At 41.7% G+C, this 19866-nt stretch overlaps 1 protein-coding gene across 3 annotated transcripts; it reads left to right on the top strand.

The window, feature by feature from the left end:
- Positions 1 to 4373: 4373 nt before the first annotated feature.
- On the top strand, positions 4374 to 17210 carry Zfp418 (zinc finger protein 418). Of its 3 annotated transcripts, NM_001191620.1 has the most exons (4): positions 4560 to 4586; positions 5149 to 5187; positions 7732 to 7858; positions 13258 to 15779. In NM_001191620.1, the coding sequence occupies exons 1-4, from the start codon at positions 4560 to 4562 to the stop codon at positions 15045 to 15047; spliced, it is 1983 nt and encodes a 660-aa protein (NP_001178549.1). In that variant the 3' UTR covers positions 15048 to 15779. The 3 variants fall into 3 exon arrangements, with proteins under 3 accessions (XP_006228239.1, XP_038959693.1, NP_001178549.1); XM_006228177.5 differs by lacking the exon at positions 5149 to 5187 and having other exon boundaries at positions 4374 to 4586; positions 13258 to 17210; XM_039103765.2 differs by lacking the exon at positions 5149 to 5187 and having other exon boundaries at positions 4374 to 4586; positions 7774 to 7858; positions 13258 to 17210.
- The last annotated feature ends 2656 nt before the right edge of the window (positions 17211 to 19866 follow it).

Here is a 19866-nt window from a genome sequence, read left to right on the forward strand (position 1 = left end):
ACATGATGTGAAATTCACGAAGAATCAGTATTATATATATATACACACACACACACATATATATATATATATATATATATATATATAGTTAGTTAGCCGTTAGATGGAACACTAAATTACATACTATTTCCTTAAATTAAAAACTCTGACAAGAGCTGACCATGCCTGCTGTGCTCAATGTCATGAGGGTAGGCTGCAAATTCTATCATGGAACAAGTAAATGATATATGAATGCATGGTCAGACAGTCAATATGAAGAGTAGAAATTGACAGTACCATTCATTTATTCATTAATTTTTCTTCTCAATTTTTATTATTCTTTTTACATACTGACCACAGTTTCCCCCTCCCTCCTCTTCTCCCAGTCCCTCACCACCACCTACACTCTGTCTCCTCTCCTCCCCACACCCACAATACTATCCAATCCTCCCTATCACTTCAGAAGAGGACAAGGTTCCCATGGATATTAAGCAAACATGCCATATCAAGTTGCAGTAAGACTAGGCACCTCCCCTCATATTAAAACCAGATGAGGCAACTCAACATGAGGAAGAGTCCCAAAAGCAGACAAAGGAATCAGAGATAGCCCTTGTTCCCAGTGTTAGTTCCACAAGAAACCAAATTACACATATATGCAAATGGTCTATGTCTGCCCCATGTAGGCTCCTTGGTTGTTAGTTCAGTCTCTGTGAGTTCCTATGAGCACAGGTTGGTTGATTCTGTGGGGTTTCTTGTGGCGTCCTTGACCCCTCTGGCTCCTACAATTCTTCCTCCTCTTCTTCCACAGGGTTCCCCAAGTTCTGCCTAAAGTTTGGTTGTGGGTCTCTGCATCTGTTTCCATCCTCTGCATCATTAGAAATCATTTCAAATGTGTGTGTGTCTGTGTGTGTCTGTGCGTGTGTGTTTGTGTGTGTGTCTGTCTGTGTGTCTGTGTTTGTGTATCTCTGTGTCTGTGTGTCTGTGTGTCTGTGTGTCTGTGTGTCTGTATTTGTGTCTGTGTGATGTTTGGTTCTATCCACCCTCTGGGTCCTGGCACTTCAGGCAGTGTCAGGGATGGGCTTCCTCTCAAGCATGGGTCTCAAGCTAGGCCAGTCATTGGTTGGCCACCTTTGTCCCAGCACATCTTGTAGACAAAACATATTGCAGGTTTTGTGGCTGGGTTGGTTGGTGTCTCGATCCCTCTACTGGAAGTCTTGACTGGTTACAGAAGATGGCTAGTTCAGGTTTCATATCCACCATTGCTAGGAGTCTTAGCTAGGGTGACCTTTGTAGATTCCTGGGAGTTTCTGTTATATCAGGTTTCTAACTATCCCTTAGCTGCCCCCCAATTCTAGTTGTCTCTAAATACTGTCTTCCTCTATCCTTCCTCCCACCTTTATCCCTCCTGTTTTCATTCCTACCTCATCCACCCCCAATGTCTATTTTATTTCCTCTTCTTAGTAAGAACCATGTGTTCCCCTTTGAGTCCTCCTTGTTACTTAGCTTCTCTGGGTCTCAGTTGTAACATAGTTATCCTTTATTTTACACCTAATATCCATTTATAAATAAGTACATATTATGTTTGTCTTTCAGGGTCTGGGTTACCTCACTCAGGATGATTTTTTTTAGTTCCATCCATTTACCTGAAAATTTTCTGTTGTCATTTGCTTTCAACCGCTGAGTAATTCCACATTGTGTAAATGAACCACATTTTCTTTATCCATTCTTCAGTTGAGGGAAATAAAGTTTTTCTTTAATTTCTCTCTACTATAAATAAAGCTGCTATGAATATTCTTGAACAAGTGTCCTGGTGGTAGGATGGAGGGTCCTTTGGGTATATGCCTGGGAGTAGTATAGCTGGGTTTCGTTCCCTCTAGTTTTTTAAAGAAAGTGATAGGTAAGGCTGGAAGTGTAGGAGATGGCAGGCTGCATCTGGTCCTTCATAGAGGTACATGTGAGAAAGCAGAGGTTAGACTTGGGATTCCTCAGTTATGACTATACAAGCATCTCTATCTGTAAATTATTCTGGAGCCCAGGAATTCTAACTGGTGTGTGTGTGTGTGTGTGTGTGTGTGTGTGTGTGAGAGAGAGAGAGAGAGAGAGAGAGAGAGAGAGAGAGAGAGAGGTGACCTTTTTTGCTGTTATAAAATACATATATCTTAAACTTCAACTTACAGTCATTTAGACTATATGATTAAACAAGGTATGGTGTGGCACATCGGCCGTCCTGGCACCTGCAAGTAGAAACAGAAGGATAAGAAGTTCAATGTTATCCTCGGCTATACAGTAAATTCAAAGGTAACCTGGATTACATAAGACCTTGTCTCAAAATAAAATAGAATAAATAAGCTGGTTATGGAGGCCTATACCTTTAATTCAGGAAGCAGAGACTGGAAACGAAGGCATGCAACACTATAACTGTCTCAGCTTTTTATATTTAATATTAATGATGTCAGACAACATGAAGCATGCTGCATCAGGCTTCATATAACATATTTATGAAGCTCATCTATATTGTAGTGTATATCAATATTTCACTTCTTTACATCAGAGCTCCTTCTCATATTAAAATGCTACATTTTATTTCTCTTTTTAGGGTATTTTCAAGTAGTTTCAAATGCATTTGGTCTATTTTAATATTATTTAACCTTTAAATAGCATGTCTCTTTATTTTGGATTTCATTTATCTATTATTCTTTCTTTATCTTTAAAACATGATTTAGTGAACACATAACGTGTGCAAGGTACTGGGTCTTTAATAAAACACACACACACACACACACACACACACACACACACGCATCATCATCATCATCACCACCACCACCACCACCATCATCATCATCATCTGAAACCTTTCTTTGATGAGGTTCTTGAGATCAACTTAGAAAAAGCACTTTCTTGGAAGCACTTCTCTGAGGTCCCTTGTCTGGAGACGAGATGCTCCTTCTCCTAGTTCTGTGATGAGGAGGGTGTCAAGTCCCAGAGAAACAAGTGGCTAGCTGTGGTGCCCATAAGAATACCAGTGTATGCTTGGCCTCTAGGCTCACCCAGTACTTGTTGCTCCTCTAGGCACTTTTCACTCTGCCCCCAACTCTAAACCTCTCTAACCAGGGCCTTCCCTTCCACTCCCCCAATTTCTCTGTCCTCCGCCACAGGATCTCTTGGCTCACTCTTGGCTCTCTTGGTTACCTTGCTCCCACCCCATCCCTGTCTCTGTCTCTTCTATTCACTTCTTCTCTTGAGCTCCCTATCTCTCTTGGTCTGTCTGGACCTTTCCAGATGCCTCAGTCTGTACTCTCCCTCATATCTACAATAAACACCTTCTCTTCAACCACACCTTGGAGCTATCATGTCTTTATTTTCATTCAGAGGGAAAAGCAAAACAGCCTGAGAGTGAAGTCATGTGTCCTTAAGAACAGTTATAACGTGAACATTTCCAACAAACTTTACTACTGTTTCTCCTATGATACAAAACTTTCTGTAATGTGACCCAATTGATGGCCAACGCCCTTAATACAGCACTCCAGAGGCAGGAGGATCTCTATGAGTTAGAGACCAATCTAGTTTACATAGTGAGTTCCAGGCCAGTCAGGCTTATGAAGGGAGACCTTGGCTCAAAACAAAATAAACAAATAATACATTAATAAGTTCATGTATCAAAAAAGAGAAATTCACTCTTGGTAAGCTCATGCTTGGGGAGAAAGCTCTGTGAGGAATTCCTGCCACTGCCTCACCTTGCCTACCCTACTCCTGTCAGCTTCTGCTAAATGTTATGAAAACCTGATTTGATGATGTTGTCTCTATATAGTGCTATTTGTTCTTTCCTGCGGTTTTCCCTGAGGTGACATTGTTCTGCCTGGGATCTTCCCCCATTGGAATCCACAGCTGGCTGCCTTATTCAGTTTTTGCTGGATATTTTCAGCTCCCAATTTGATGTTTTGGCATTGTCCGTCATATTTATTCTTCAGTTTGGCTTACTCTATATTTAACTCACTCATTCTAAATGCAGAGTGGCTTACAAAACCTTTCAAAAGAGGTTTGAAAAGATTTTCCTGTCTGCTGTTTTAACTTTCTAAATTTGCACTAAATTATCTCTATTTAAAACATGCCACACGGTGTGGACTATCTTTCCATAAGTAGAAATATATTCCTTTGCTAAGCATGGTCAGAAATATGAGTACATATAGGTTCCCCCAAATAAAATCCCCACTCTATCTTTACTGCAGAAATATTCTGAAACAAATAAAGATCCTTCTGAGGATGGATTATGGGCTGATGTTGTTTCTAACCTGAGCAATAGGAACTACATTACCCACAACGCCAAGAGCAGAGTGGCAAACGGCTGAGCCAAAGAGGGCCATGTCTGCCTGGGAATGTCGGGATACTGGGCGGGACTTCCTGCATTGCGTCCTGTCTTTGGTTTAACTTCCCATGGGTTGGTATTTGGAGGATTCTGAGCTTTAGGATCGCCAAATTATACTCAAGTTAAGAGAGAGAGCCGGCGCAGGATGAAGGCCAAGAAGACCGTAGGCAGCAGCGGTAGCTGTGTCCGGGCCCCTGCGTTGTCAACAGAGCCGATGGCGGCTGTGAAGCACCTGGCTCAGGTGAGTGCTGCATGCTAGGCGCTCCCCGCCCTAAACATTTGAGTCCCAGAGCCCATTGGAAGACTTAGTTCCTGCATCCAGAACAGTGCCAAGCCCGTGGATGGCGTCCGCATTTCTCATAACTAGTGTGATGAAGCATGGAAGGAGGAGACCAGGAGGAAAGTGCTTAATTGATTTGTGTGGGCAATATCACGTTTGGCCACTTGAACAGGGAGCATTCTAGCCTAAAAATGGCAAGGTGATGGATGTGTATTAGCTATGTCTTCACTACCTAGAAGCCAGCGAGACTGAATGGAAGATCAATGTGGCCAGAGGCTATTCAAAATGTCCCAATAGCTGCACAGAGTTAGAGCTGGCTGGAAGAGAATAAAACGAAGCCTCGGGAGAGTTAAGCTTTGTACAACATCCCACAGCCGATATGACTCAGCATTATGCACTAAGGTTTTGAGATCATTTAGATATATAAAGGTCATGAAGATCCGGGACTGGACACGGGTCACAGGGAGGCCGAGCCCATGAAATCCTACCATGGTCCTTGAGTCTTACAACTTTCTTCCCACAGATTCCCAGATGTACAGAAACGGGTATGATCTGTACACAGGTGAGTGTGGAGTGTTCTAGGAAGCTCACCAGTGTGGCCACACTTATTGCCTTGTGTTGGTAGTAGAATTCATTTTTTGTGGAGGTTTTTAAGAGTAGAATGTAAAATTTAGCATGGAGGCATACCTTGATAGTCTTAACACTTGAGAGGCAAGTTCAAAGCCAGCCTGGGGTACATGGTGAGAAACTAAGAAAGGATGAGTAATTGATAAGATAGCTCAGCTGGTAAAGGTACTTATTACCAAGCCTGAGGACCTAAGTCAATTACCAGAACCTACATGGTAAAAGGAGAGAACTGATTCCTGAAAATTGTCCCCTGATTTCTACTTGTACACCTACATACATACACATACACAAACTGAGAGAAAATACATACATACATGCATACATACAAAAAAAACAAGGGAGGCTAAGATTTCAAAACCCAGTAGAGGGAATTCAGCTGCTGACTAGTAACACAGATCTAAAAGCTCGGGGGAAAATTAAACATAGAGACATTCTGTTTCCCCTTGAGTATGGCTCGATTAGAAAATAGAAACAGGGTTGGGGATTTGGCTCAGTGGTAGAGCGCTTGCCTAGGAAGTGCAAGGCCCTGGGTTCGGTCCCCAGCCCCGAAAAAAGAAAAAAGGAAAATAGAAACAGCTTTATTTTATTATTTTATTTTATTTTTATTCTTCACTTCTTCATGTTCTGAAGGCCAATTTTTAACTCCTCTGATCAGGTGATACTCCTTCCTGCCTCAGCCTCCTAAGTGCTTGTACTATGAGAGTCCGCCATTATGCCCAAAAGGAAGCTGAGCTCAATAGTACTACCATAAGCAGAAAAGTAACGATGGGAGTTATGACTATGTCTAATGACTGGGCATCTAGCTGGAGGTGTAGACATCATTAGCACACCTGAGTGAGTGGAGGAGCCTATAGGGACCTTGCGAAAATATAGCAGATCTGGTAGGTGGCCAAAGCTTCCATAGGAAGTGTGGAACTCAACTTAAGAAAAGAAAAAAAACACTTGGAACCACTAAGGTTACATAACACAGTTGCTAGTATAAGTGTCTGTAAAATGCACACACACACCACCAGCATTTATAAAGGATTCTTGAAGTGTCTAATGAGGGAAGAGTTTCATTCAAAGCAATTGAGAGCTCAAAGGGCGCCAGTGTTCATCTGGAAGGATCAATATATGTGGCAAGGAGAGCTCCTGTAGCTAGACTTTTGGTAGAGTTTTTTAGAGGAAATCTGTGACTGTTGAGGTAGCATTAAATGCCACATGTGTAAAACCAATCTGTCCTCTCCCAAGTTGTGATGGTGGCTGAACAGAGTCAGCCAGCAAGGCATTAAGAAAGGATGGCAGCTGCCTCTGACTCTAGGAAGCTTCAGAAGTTGGGTAGTGATGGATCTTGCCTCCATATATGAAGCTTTCTCTAGATACCTTCTGCTAAGTAATGCAGGAGCCCAAAGAGATGCCTGTGGTATAGACTGTGGAGTTCAAGGTGGCTGTGGGAATAAGCTTTTATAAGAGAGGTAAGGACTAAGAAGAAACACATGGAGATGGAAAATGTTAGCAGGCCCTGCTTGGATGACCATGTCTTGGTTTTAAGGAGGAACCCTAGGAAAATTGACTGACAAAAGTTATGTCAGCTAGACTTTGAGGTCTTTATCTCTGTCAGGTAAAGAATTAAAGACAGGAAAAGAGCTCAGAGTGGACGGAAGTTGATTGAAAAGCTTTCCAAACTCTTCAAGTACATGGAGGGGGACATTCAGAGCAGAGTACCATTATCTCTAAATGTGTTTGGAATTATCTTGTGTTCAGGGTCACACACACACACACACACACACACACACACACACACACACACACACTGTTTTGGTTAACAGACATTTTGTACCCCTTCAACCATTACAATAGGACTCCCTGACCTGGTTTGTGAGCAAAGAAGCAGCTGTAACGGTGTCCCTTGCCTTAGTGCATGAATAACTGTACTGGCTGGGATAAGAGTGGGTACCCCAACTTCTCTCAGTGGTATAACAGGTACAGAAAGACCCACCACATGCAAAGGGAAATGGGCTGTATTTCAAAGGAATCAAAAATTACCACCTGGGGGGTTGGGGATTTAGCTCAGTAGTAGAGTGCTTACCTAGCAAGCACAAGGTCCTGGCTTTGGTCCTCAGCTCCAGGAAAAAAAAAAAAAAAATTACCACCTGTTGCTTACAGCAAAAAGCCACTTTAAAACAAAACAAAACAAAACAAAACAAAAAACCTGTGGTTTTTAATGTTCAATCATCTCATGTCCTAAAGGCCTCTGGTCTCAAAAGAAGTCTTGATGGCCCTATGTTGTCAAGTCCAAAATGCATAGCTATTCCTCATCCTTCTGTGGGTGCAGAGGGAGGACATAGTGATCTGGGAATAGACCGGCAGGTGTTAGCCTCCATGTGTTAAGCTTTTTATCATCTCAAGAGGAGAGTTGGCAAAGGAAGGATATGTGGGTGAGTAAACTGGGACGCCTAAAGGAGGTTGGTCATTGAGTGACTTGACTTCATCATAACAGGGCTGTGTAACCATTGAGGACGTGACTGTTTACTTCTCCCAGGAAGAGTGGAAGCTCCTGGATGAAGCTCAGAGGCTACTGTATCTTGATGTGATGCTGGAGAATTTTACCCTTATATCCTCACTGGGTAAGGCCCTTGTACTCACCCATGTGTCTTGGTTCCCATCTGTCTCTTTCTACCAAAGCCAGCTCTGCCCTTTCCACAGCCAATCTATAGGCCCTGTTGACTCCCCTGCTTTCTTGGCAGGTGTGCAGTTTTAGATGGTGAGCCCTCCTGTCCCAGCCACCATACCTCCACTCTGCCATCATGGAATCTTATCCCTCTGGCTGAGCTGTGTGCACTGCCCTAAGCAACCCTAACACAGGACACCCCAGAGCATTCATCAAAATGTCTAGGTAGCAGAAATCCTGCGATCTAGGTGGTAGGTCTGTCTTAGTTTGATAAAGTATCCTGACAAAATCAACATGAAGGATAAACAGTTTATTTAGACTCCACAGTTCCAGGTTATATATAGTCTATCATGACAGAGAAGTCAGAGCATCTAGAGTTAGAGAGAACTGGTGACATTACATCCATAGTCAAAAACAGAGAACAATGACTTGTTTTGTTTTTTAAGAATTATTTATTTGCTTTGATAAATTTTTTAATTGCATTTTTTGGCCCTTAAATCCTTTAATCAGAAGTATTTTTTTTTATCTTTATTTAATTGCATTTTTATTTACATTTTAAATGTTATCCCATTTCCCAGTTTCTCCTCCAGCAACCTGCTCACACACACACACCCTGTTTCTATGAGGGTGCTCCCTCACCCACCCACCCACTCCCTTCCATCTCACTGCCTTGACATTCCCCTACACTAGGGCATCGAGCCTTCACAGGACCAAGGACCTCTCCTCCTATTGATGCCCAAAAAGGTCATCCTCTGCTACATATGCAGATGGAGCCATGGGTCCATCCCTGTGTTCCATTGGGATGGTAGTTTAATCCCTGGGAGCTCTGCAGGGAGGGGTTGGGGTGGGGGTAGTCTGGTTGTTTGATATTGTGTTCTTCTTATGGGGTTGCAAACCCCTTCAGCTACTTCAGTCCTTTCTCTAATTCCTCCACTGGGGACCCTGTTCTCAGTCCAATGGTTGGCTACAAGCATCTGCCTCTGTATTTGTCAGGCTCTGCCAGAGCCTCTCAGCAGACAGCTATATCAGGCTCCTTTCAGCATGTACTTATTTGGCGTCCACAATATTGTGTCTTTTTTGGTGTCTGTATATGGGATGCATCCCCATGTGGGACAGTCTCTGGATGGCCTTTCAGTCTTTGCTCCATACTTTGTCTCCATATTTACTCCTGTGAGTATTCTTGAGAACAATGACTTAATGCATGCCATTGCTCAGCTCAGTTTCTCATCTCTAGTCAGTCCAAGACTCTAAGACAAGGAATGGTGCTACCCATAGTGGGCAGGTCTCAATTAATATAATCAAGACATTTTCTCACAGGTATGACAGGAGGGCCTTCTCATTCAAGCTTGTGTCAAGTTGACAGTTAACAGTAACTATAGCTTTTAAACTAAAATCACCCCTTCTTCAGCCAGATGACCGTGTTCATATCCATAATTCCTTTTTCTCTAAGTTCTGCCCCCCTCTAGCTGGTACCTGATAGCTGCCTCTTTCAAGAATTTCATATGTTGTGATGGTTGGTGCTTATGAGGACTATGGACTGTTTGTATAAGATCTTCTATCTAAGCTTCTTTAAAATACTGATCATTTTGTTCCAATCACTTATCTGTCTTATCTTTAAAGCTTGCATTATCCATTTCTTACATAGTCGAACAACTGGGGCTGTGGGGAAAGTCCTGATTTCTTTCACTAGGTGGATATGTCAAGATGGTCTCAACAGTCGCTTGCTTCTCATGAGTAACAGCTGATACAGGGTATGACATTAAGAATGTTAGATCAGACCAAGAGTCTGCCGTGTGTCTAGGAGTATTATGTAAGTGTGTTGTGTGAAACATTTCCTATTTGCAGTTTGAGATGTGAACCCTCCTGCTCCAGTCACCATACCTCCACTCTGCCATCATGGACTCATATCCCTCTGGAACTGTCATAAATCCTTCCTTCCCTAAGTTGCCTTGGTTTTATCACAGCAATGGAAAGTAACTTTTACAGTAACCAAAAAGAAAGTAGTTCTAAGTTCTAGGTTTGTATAACATCTCTGTCTCACCAAGTAGCAATGGGTCTCCAATAATTCAGTTTATCCAGAAGGAGTTCAAATAGATCACACAAGTTAAAAGACTGCTCCCACTTAAGTATGGATTTTTTAAAGTATTCTTTGGTGTCTAGTAATATTTTCTTATTCATTTCTGATTTTGTTAATTTGGGTCCTCTTTTAATTAGTTGGGTCAAGGTCTGTGGTTCTATGTAGTGTTGTCTTTATTTCTGTTTCATTATTTTCTTTCTGATTATTATTTTTTTTTTGCCATCTATTAGATCTTGGTTTGTAGTATTCTTGTTTTTCCAAATTCTTGAGTTGCCTGCATTAAGTCATTTATTTGTGCTCTTCTTTCGCCTTGTTTTAATGTAGGCACTTAGAGCTACACAGTTTCTCCATAGCACACATCTTAATGTGTCCCAGAGGTTTTGTGTGTTGTATTTTTATTTTCATTTGGTTCTGGGATTTTTTTTTTTTTAATTTCTTCTATGGCTTGCCCATCATTCAGTAGTACATTTAATCTTATTGGATTCGTGCACTTAATGGAGATTTGTTTACTTTTGGCTTTAAATTTTGTTGCTTTATGGCCACGTAGGATATGTGGAGTTATTTCTTTCTAGAGGATCTCTTAGACTATAAGATATGGTCTGTGTTAGAGAAGCTTTCATGTGCTGCTGAGTAAAATATATATATTCTTTTGTATCTGGAGAAATATCCTGTAGATATATATTAAGTCCATTGGATGTATGATGTCACTTAATGCTGATGCTTCTCTCTCTCTCTTTTTAATCTAAAAAACTTGTCTATGGAATAAGTGGGCTATTGAAACTGCCTACTATTAGTGGGTGGGTGCTTATCTGTGTCATTAATTCTAGTAATGCACTTTGTATGAAATGGCATATACCAGAGTTTGCTACATACATGTTTAGGACAGTAATGTTTTCCTGGTTAATTGTTCCCTAGATTGGAATGAAGTGCCCTCCTTTATCACTTTAGGTTAGTTTTAGTTTGGAATCTGTTTGCCAGATATTTTTATAGCCACACCTACTTGCTTCCTGGTCCCATTTAATTGGAGTACATTTTTCCAGCCTTTTACTTGAAGGTGCCTATCTTTAAAAACTGAGATGGGTTCATTGTAGACAGCAGAGAGATGATTTGTTGTTGTGGTTGTTGTTGTTGTTGTTGTTTTGCTCCATTCGGCCAGCCTGTGTCTTTTGATTGGAGAATTGAAGCCATTAATATTTAAAGTTATTGAAAGTTGTGCATTGATTGAAGTCATTGCACTATTTGCTGTCTGTGTCTTTTGGCAGTGATTGTTCACCCTTCTATTTTAAAATATTGCCACTTTATTATGTTTAGGGGTGATCTGCTAGATGTGAATTCTTTTAGCCTATTTGTATTGTGGAAAGTTTTTCTCCTTCAGTCATGGAAAATAGTTTTGCTGGGTACAATAATCTCAATTGGCTGTCCTGGACTTTTAGAATTTGGACTCTATTGCTCTGAGCTCTTCTGACTTTCACCATTTCCATTGAGAAATCAGCTGTTTTGTTGGCTTTTCCTTTATATGTGACTTGGTGTGTTTCCTCATAGCTCTTATTAGTATTTCTTTGTATTAAATATTAAATGTTTTAACTATTAAATATCATGGGAAGGTTCTTTTCAGGGTGTGTCCATTTGACATTCTGTGTGCTTGTTCTATCTCTATGACTGTGGTGTCTTTCCTGAGTTTAGGAAAGTTTCTCTCTGGTACTGTCGAAGGCCTTGTCTATGCCATTGACTAGGAATTCCTCTCTTTCATCTTTCTCAAGCACTGGATCTTCTCATAGCATCCCAAAGTTTCTGCATAACCCTTTCCCATGCTTTTAATTTTTTTCCATGATCTTTGTTTGTGTGGTCTAACTCTTTACTTCAAGGCTCGATAATTCCAGCTTCTACTTCATCCTTCTTGTATATATGGCTTTTTGTTGAGTCGTCTAGTTGAGTTGTTGAGTTATCTTCAAGACCTGATATTCTGTCTTCTGTTTGATCTGTTCTATGCATAAAGCTTTCAGTAGTCTTCTAGTTGGTTGCTGGGCTTTTCAATTCTGTCCTCGTTCCAGCTTGAGTGTTCTGTCTCTTTACTGAATTCAGATTTCAAATACTTCAAATTTATTTTCAAATATATTTCAGCCGTGTATTTGTATTTTCTTGGGTATCACTCAGGGCGTATTGTTATCCTCTTGATGTCTGTTCATGTTTTGCTAAACTCCTTGAAATCTTTGATAAAGGTTATGGTTTTGTTTTTGTTTTGTTTGTTTGTTTGTTAGAGAGGGTCTCACTCTGTATCTCTAATTGTCCTGGAATTCAGGATATAGATCAGGGTGACCTCAAACTCTACGCGATGCACCCCCACCTGATTATCATTATCCTCTTCAAGTCTGTATCCTGGAATTCATCTAGTTAATTCTCATTAGGAAAAATTTCTATCAAAGTAACCTTTACATACAAGCGTGCATACATGTGTGTACACATATAATCATAGTATTTTTCCTACCAATCTTTTTAATAGTCTCCTATTGTATGTATCTCCGTTTGTATTTATTTGTTAAATTTGAGCTTTTAACTTCCTAAACCTTTGGTCTCTTTAGTTTCCAGTGTGTGTGTGTGTGTGTGTGTGTGTGTGTGTGTGTGTGTGTGTGTCTGTGTGTGTCTGTGTGTGTGTGTCTGTGTCTGTGTGTGTGTGTGTGTGTGTGTGTGCACATCAAATAAGTGTGGGAGGTAGGGAGGGCTGAAGCCTGCACCTTTTGGATTGATGCTTGCTTGGTGAGTTCCTCGTGGTAGGAATAGTCTGTTATAAAACCAAGTGACCTCCCTTTCCAAGATGGCACCTATAAAGGAGGGTCTGGCTATTTGCCCTATAGTCTTTATTCTCATATTCTATAGAAACATTTAAATGATACTCCTTTTTTCCCCCCACCAACCACAGAAATGAAATCCATCAGTGGATAGTTGGATACAAGCAAAGGATTGGACACAATCTAGTCTCTCAGACAGAAATCTGCCAGAAAGTTAGATTTGCTCTGAGAGATTAAATTGGTTTATGTCATTTTTTCCCCTCTCCAGCTGACACAGTTTATGCCTTTGCAATAAAAGCAGCTAAAATCTTGGGCAAATATTTTTCTCTTGCCTCCTACAAATCATACGAGGGTCCAGAAATAAAACTAAGCATATTTAAAAAAAAAAATAGCCTCTGCTCGTGGCATTCAAAGGGGGAAATAAATTTAAAGCATGATTGGTGATTCCAGCCGCAGCTGATGTGCTTTTCACTAGGTTCTCTGTCATTTCAGTTTATCGGTATGAAGCAGAGGCTGAAGAAAAAACCTGTGCACAGAGTCTTTCACAAACTGAAGCACCACAAGTCAGGACTCCGAAGCAAGGTCAACTCAGGCAGAAGCCTCATCCCTCTGACATCTGTATCACCGTCCTGAAAGATATCTTGCATCTGAACGACCTACCTGGGCAAAAGCCGTATTTGACCGAAGTGTGTACAAAGCCCCAGGACCATAAGCATCACAGAGCCAAGAATTGGTTAAAGAGAGACGTGGACTCCCTTGTGAAGAGCTGTATATTCCATGTGGCAGGGAACCCTTTCATCTGTAGTAAGATTGGAGAGAAATTCCCAGCTATATGGAATCTTCTCCAACCCAAGGACATCCCCAACGGTGAGAAACAAAATAAAATTAAGCGTGGAAAGGCTTTTCACAGGGATAAAAATAATTCTGAATCAGATGAATATAAGAAATCTTCCAGCCCCCAACACAGGCTTCATGAATACCCAGGAGTTTGCAGTGCAAAGGGGGGTTTTGAATCTAACAGTTGTGAGCAAGACTTAAACAAGTACTCACCTGCACCATTCCGGATGGACCAGACTGAAAACCGACCATATGAGTGTCATGTCTGTGGAAAATGGTTTGGCCAGAAAGCCACACTTAGAATACACCAGAGACGTCATACCGGAGAAAAACCATATAAGTGTGGTGAATGTGGAAAGTCTTTTTGTCAAAGCTCTAACCTAAGTGAACACTGCAGAGTTCATAGTGGAGAAAGACCTTTTGAGTGTCTGGAATGTGGGAAAGCCTTTGGGTGCCATTCTAGTCTTCTGCGGCACCAGAGAACACACACTGGAGAATGGCCATATGAATGCAGTGACTGTGGGAGACTGTTTAGACAGATTGTCAGCCTGATTACACACCAGAGGACTCACACTACCGAGAAGCCTTATGAATGTGGACAGTGTGAGAAGTCTTTTAGTCACAAAGCCACTCTTACTGTACATCAGAGAGTTCACACTGGGGAAAAGCCCTATCACTGTGAAGCCTGTGGGAAATCCTTCAGCCAAAGTGCCAACCTTATTAAACACTCCAAAATTCACACTGGAGAAAAGCCTTATGAGTGTGGAGAATGCGGTCTATGCTTTCGCCAGAGAGCTACCCTCATGAAACACCAGAGAACCCACACGTCAGAAAGGCCTTATGAATGTAGAGAATGTGGTAAGTTCTTTAAACAATACTTCTACCTCATTGAACACCGTAGGATTCACACCACAACAGAATTTTATGAGTGTGAACAGTGCGGGAAGTCTTATACCCAAAAAGCCACCCTTATCAGACACCAACGAGTCCACACAGGAGAGAGTCCTTATAAATGTGAGGAGTGTGGAAAAGCCTTTGAATACAAATCCAGACTTAAGCGACATCAAAGAACGCACACTGGTGAAAGGCCTTATGAGTGTGCCAAATGTGGGAAATTCTTCAGAGAAAGCTACAATCTTGCTGAACACCAGAAAATTCACACTAAAGCAAAGCCTTACCATTGTGATCAGTGTGGGAAGTGTTTTAGCCGGAGAGCTGACTTGGTTAAACACCAGAGAGTTCACACTGGTGAAAGACCTTATACTTGTGGTGAATGTGGGAAGACCTTCAGCCGAACTACCAACCTTGTTCAACACAGAAGAATTCACACTGGGGAACGGCCATACGAGTGTGACCAGTGTGGGAAATCTTTTAGCCAGGTGTCTACCCTCACTCGACATCAGCTACTTCACACTGGAGAAAAACCGTATAAGTGTAGCAAATGAAGGAAAGTCTAGACAGCCCTCTAGCATCTTCTAACACCAAAAGATAGACCATCACAGCTCCCGGAAGCCAACCCTTGAAAGCACCCTCAGGCCTCCAAGGATATTACATTGTTCACTGTAACAAACTAGAGAGCCTCATAGAGTTCTAGGTCATGTAATTTGTACCAGAGCTAGCCTGCATGTTCTGGACAGTCTGTACCCCTTGCCAGAGTTAAAGAGCTGTCATAATGTCTCATAGACACTGTCTCTTCTCTAGCACCTTGCACTGAGTGCATATGCACCACCACCACCCCACCCCACCCTTGCAACATGCCGTACTCTCCCCTTCCCTAATAGAAGCCTCAACTTCCTGTGCCTTGCAAATGACCTTGATCCCTTTTTCTCACTGGATATTTCTGGGTCTGTATTTTGCCTAAAGGAACATGGTCTGGGATGAGTGGGAGGCTCCAGCAAGGATTATCTTCTCAAGTCTGTCTCACATGATTCGTGTGACTGTTTACATACTCCAAATCACTAGCCAGGAACTTCCTGTCAGGATGTGCAATAATAAAAGACCTTATTTTTTTTTCCCCCATGTACTTTTAATCAAGAGTTTCTATTCACAGACTTAGGCAGCCAAAATACTATGATAGGTCCTGTTTTTGTTTTGTTTAATTATTTTTATTTACATTCAAGCCGTTGCCTTCCATCACCTCTCCCTCAAGTCTTCATCCCCCTCCTTTTTCTCCTTGCCTTCAAGAGGGTGCCCCTGCCACCAGGCCTCCCCCTTCCCTGGTGCCTCAAGTCTCTCAAGGCGTATCTTCTCCCACTGAGGCCAGACCACGCAGTCCTCTGATATATATGTGCTAGGGGTTGCCTGTTTGGTAGGCTCTGTTTATATAGAAATTGTAACAGTGTTTGGGTTTTTTATTTAATATTTATTTATTGAATGTACATGTGTGCTCTGTCTTCATGCACACCAGAAGAGGGAATCAATTCTGAGCCATCATGTGGTTGCTGGAATTGAACTCAGGCCCTCCAGAAGATCAGCCAGTGCTCTTAACATCTGAGCCATCTCTCCTTCCCTGGAACAGGTCTTGAGGCTGCACCATTCATGCCTCAGCATGGGTAATGGGAAAGAGTAGCTCTCGTTTATGTTGCTTTCCAAAACCTTTAGTGGAACAAAGCAGGGTGTTCAGTCCTAGCTTTGTGCTTTTTTTGTTTGTTGTTGGGAGGAAGGTGTTTTGTTTTTAGACTACCCTGAGGTCACTTGTTGGAACTGCAACATTCAGTGCTCTTAGAATAGCTTTAACTTATCCCATCATTCCCACATGGTCTGACCTGATTATGCCCAAGATTGTCGAAGAGAAACTTTTCTATGAGGTTCATAGACACCAAGTCCATAATTCCAAATGTCACTTGAAAAATTAGGAGAACCAAATAGGAACAATAACGGGTAGATTAATACAAGCTTTAAGGGTCGGAGAGGTGGCTCAGCAGTTAAGAGCACCCGACTACTCTTCCAGAGGTCCTGAGTTCAATTCCCAGCAACCACATGGTGGCTCACAACCATCTGTAAAGAGATCCGATGTCCTCTTCTGTTGTATCTGAAGACAGCTCAGTGTACTTATTTATAATAAATGAATAAATCTTTTTTAAAAAATACAGGTTTTGATAATTGAAAGGTGGGGTTTTATATGAGAACATTACCTGGGGATTGATTACTCTAGAGACCACAGATATTGCATTCTGGAAAATAATTTGCCTGTATCTTGTGTCCTGAAATCTTAACTGAGTCTGAATTCATGCTGTAACTTATAGCCAGATTTACAGTGAGCAACATCAGCAAAACGCCAATCAGAAAGATTCAAAAGCAGGCAGTTTTGCCAGGAACAGAATGTATTGGGAGATACAAAGAAGCCATAGTTACTAATGGGATCACACTGTTAAAAGAAACTAAGTACTTTGTACTAGGGGTGTAGAAAAATAATAAAGATACCTTGATGGCTCAGCTTCTCTTCCAGAGATCCTGAGTTCCATTCCCAGGAACTGCATGGTGGCTCACAAGCATTTATTAAGGAATCTGATGCCCTCTTCTGGTATGTAGGTGTATGTGCAGATAGCACTCACTTATAAATAAATAAATAAATAAATAAATAAATAATTTTTAATTTGTTTTAAAAACTCACTTGTGGAAATTATTTCCTGGGTCCAGTTACCCCTATGTAGGCTACTTGAGCTATGGATCAATGAATCCTGGGTTTCTGCTTGAGTGGGCAGTGCTCGTGGCACTAACATGGTGCTCCTTTTACAGCAGGCAGATTGCTTCTACCAATTCTAGGCATACCCTGAGATGCTAAGTGGTCTGTGTCAAGGCCTTAGGGGTAGGCATACTCAAACCTGTTGGATCTCAAGTGATAGTAGCGTGTGATTTCCACAAGTAAGAGTTTAAGGACAGCCAGAGCTACCCTGTCCCGAAAAAGAAAAAAACAACAAAACAAACAAATACTAAAGAAACACTCTAAGAACTTGCTAGCAATCTGGTTACAACATCTGTAACCCCACTGATCCCCACAGTTGATTCGGTTAATGTGACTGGCCAGGCGGGTGTTCTCTTCCTCACTGTTCCATATTTCTCCTGAAACTGAGTTTGGCCGAAGAGGAACACATTCCCTAGTAGAGAAAGACCAGTAGTTGATCAAGAGTATGTGAGTAGCTGCTCTCTCCTGCTAGAACCGCCAAACAAGCACTTAAGGAAATCTTAAGAGGCTGAAGACATGTCTCAGCAGTTAAGTGCTCTTCCAGTGCACACAAGTTCAGACCCCAGCACCTCGGTCAGACTGCTAACGGCTGATCTTGGCTCCAGGTCTGGAGGATCTGACACCCTCTTCTGGCTTCCTTGAGCACACAGAGATAAAAACAAGTATTTTTAAAAGAACGAAATAGGGCTGGAGCCGTTAAAGGCTAGGCTCACAACCAAATATATAAAAGAACGAAATATAAGATCACAAACGCCGTCTTATGGGTAATGCACAGCCATAATAACCGCAATCTGAAAGCTACAGACGACTCCAAATCCAGCCTTTCCCTCAAGAGACCCAGTCCTCATCCAGTCCTACTTAGCCAGTCTACTTTTGTTCATAGTAAGAGATACTAAACGACTCAAAAACTTCAGATTTTTGTTGTCGTTTGGTTCGGTTGGTCTCACTGACGCCATATGAATCAAATAGTTCTAGGTCATTTCTTTTTCTTTTTCTTTTCTTTTTTTTTCCTCCCTACTCTGCATTTTCTGCTTGTTTTCTGCAGTTACCCAAGTCCAAGAGTCTGAAAGGGCAGGGTCGACCCTAAGTCTAAGGACTATTTGAGGTGACTGTTGGGGTCTTTTGTCACACAGGATTCTAGACGTTGTTTATCCCAATCCCGCGCTTTTCTTAAACTTTTAATGGCTTCCAGAATCCTGATTTGTCTGCATGAAATTGCCTCTGAAACCAACTGAGGATGTTGAGGAGCTAAGGAAACTACATTACCCACAATTCTTAGCACCGAGCGACAAATGGCTGGACCAATGGTCTCTTGGAAAGGCCTTTTCCTTGTTCGGGCCGCAAACTAAGGACAAGATTTCCCACAGCTCTGCCAAACTGTCCTTGTAGCTGCTTTAGAGTTATTTCCCGCTCTCAGTGACACAAGAGTGTGGCGTGGAGACCAAGGTGGGCCGAGAGGACAGGCACGGGGTGCAGGTCTATGTTGCCACCACCGTCCGCGGTGAGGGATGCTCGAGCATTTATTTGCAGAGTATGATGCTGCCACAATTGCAAAACCTTCTCAAGTAAATGTGGCATTCTCCTGAGTAAGAGAGGAGTAAAACAACTCAAGTGATTCCAGATTTTTAGATTTTTATCAGATGGAAGCTTAACTATTAGATCTAGATATAAATAATATATAGTATACATTAGATATAGATACACACACATACACACACACATTTAGGATATCTGAAGTTTTGTCTTGTTTTGTTAAGAATGAGGTGTAAATCCTCATATATATGCACCCTAGTAACCGCATATTTTAAACTTTTTCATCTATTATTATTGTGTGCATGTGTATACAAGCACACCACAGCATGGGTAGGAAAGTCAGAGGAAAGCTCTGTGGCATTATCTCCTTCCACCTTTACTTGCATTTCAGAGATCAACCCTGAGTCCTCAGACCTGAGCAGCAGATGCCTTTACCCACTGAGCCATCTCATTAGCCGTAGGCTATATTTTTCAAAAGAAACAGAGAATGAGTTGTTTCAAAGAGCAGTTGTGGACACACCCACTTGAAAGATGGTCCAGCAGATCAAGAACATTAGGGATGATTAAGCTTGAAAAAAAAACGAAAAGGACTGATGTTTGCTCTGGAGTACAGCCTGACATAGCAGGAATTGGAATCAGCCTTATGTTGCATGAGCTCATCTAACAGCTGGAGTCAAATAATCCTCCTCGCAAGTACTGGAAACAAGCTGCATGAGGGACACTGCAAACAGGTTTTTGGGTAACACAATTAGCATGAGAACACAAGCCATTACATTTGCTTATAGTTTTATCTTTGTCTTTCTTCTTCAGTCATTCCAACGTTTCTTCCATTCCAGCAAGCATCACTTGCCCCCTCATCAGTATTTTCTAACACTGACCCATACCTAACACACCCTGTGAACATACATCATTACATAGCACTTCTACCATTTGAATTCTCTGGACTGAGACACGCGAAGTGTGTTACAAGTCTACTGTTGTCAAAGGAGCATATCCAGCAGTTATATTGTTGGATTGTCTGAGGAGATATGCTTTTAAAGTATTTG

This window comes from Rattus norvegicus, chromosome 1 (assembly GCF_036323735.1).
Source record: "Rattus norvegicus strain BN/NHsdMcwi chromosome 1, GRCr8, whole genome shotgun sequence".
Taxonomy (NCBI): Eukaryota; Metazoa; Chordata; class Mammalia; order Rodentia; family Muridae; genus Rattus; species Rattus norvegicus.

Excerpts from the sequence above, each read along its gene's own strand:
- Zfp418 (XM_006228177.5), top strand. The coding sequence starts at position 4,491 with ATGAAGGCCAAGAAGACCGTAGGCAGCAGCGGTAGCTGTGTCCGGGCC. Across the intron at positions 4,587-7,731 it reads CTGTGAAGCACCTGGCTCAG|GGCTGTGTAACCATTGAGGA; the intron begins GTGAGTGCTGCA and ends TCATCATAACAG. Across the intron at positions 7,859-13,257 it reads TACCCTTATATCCTCACTGG|TTTATCGGTATGAAGCAGAG; the intron begins GTAAGGCCCTTG and ends CTGTCATTTCAG.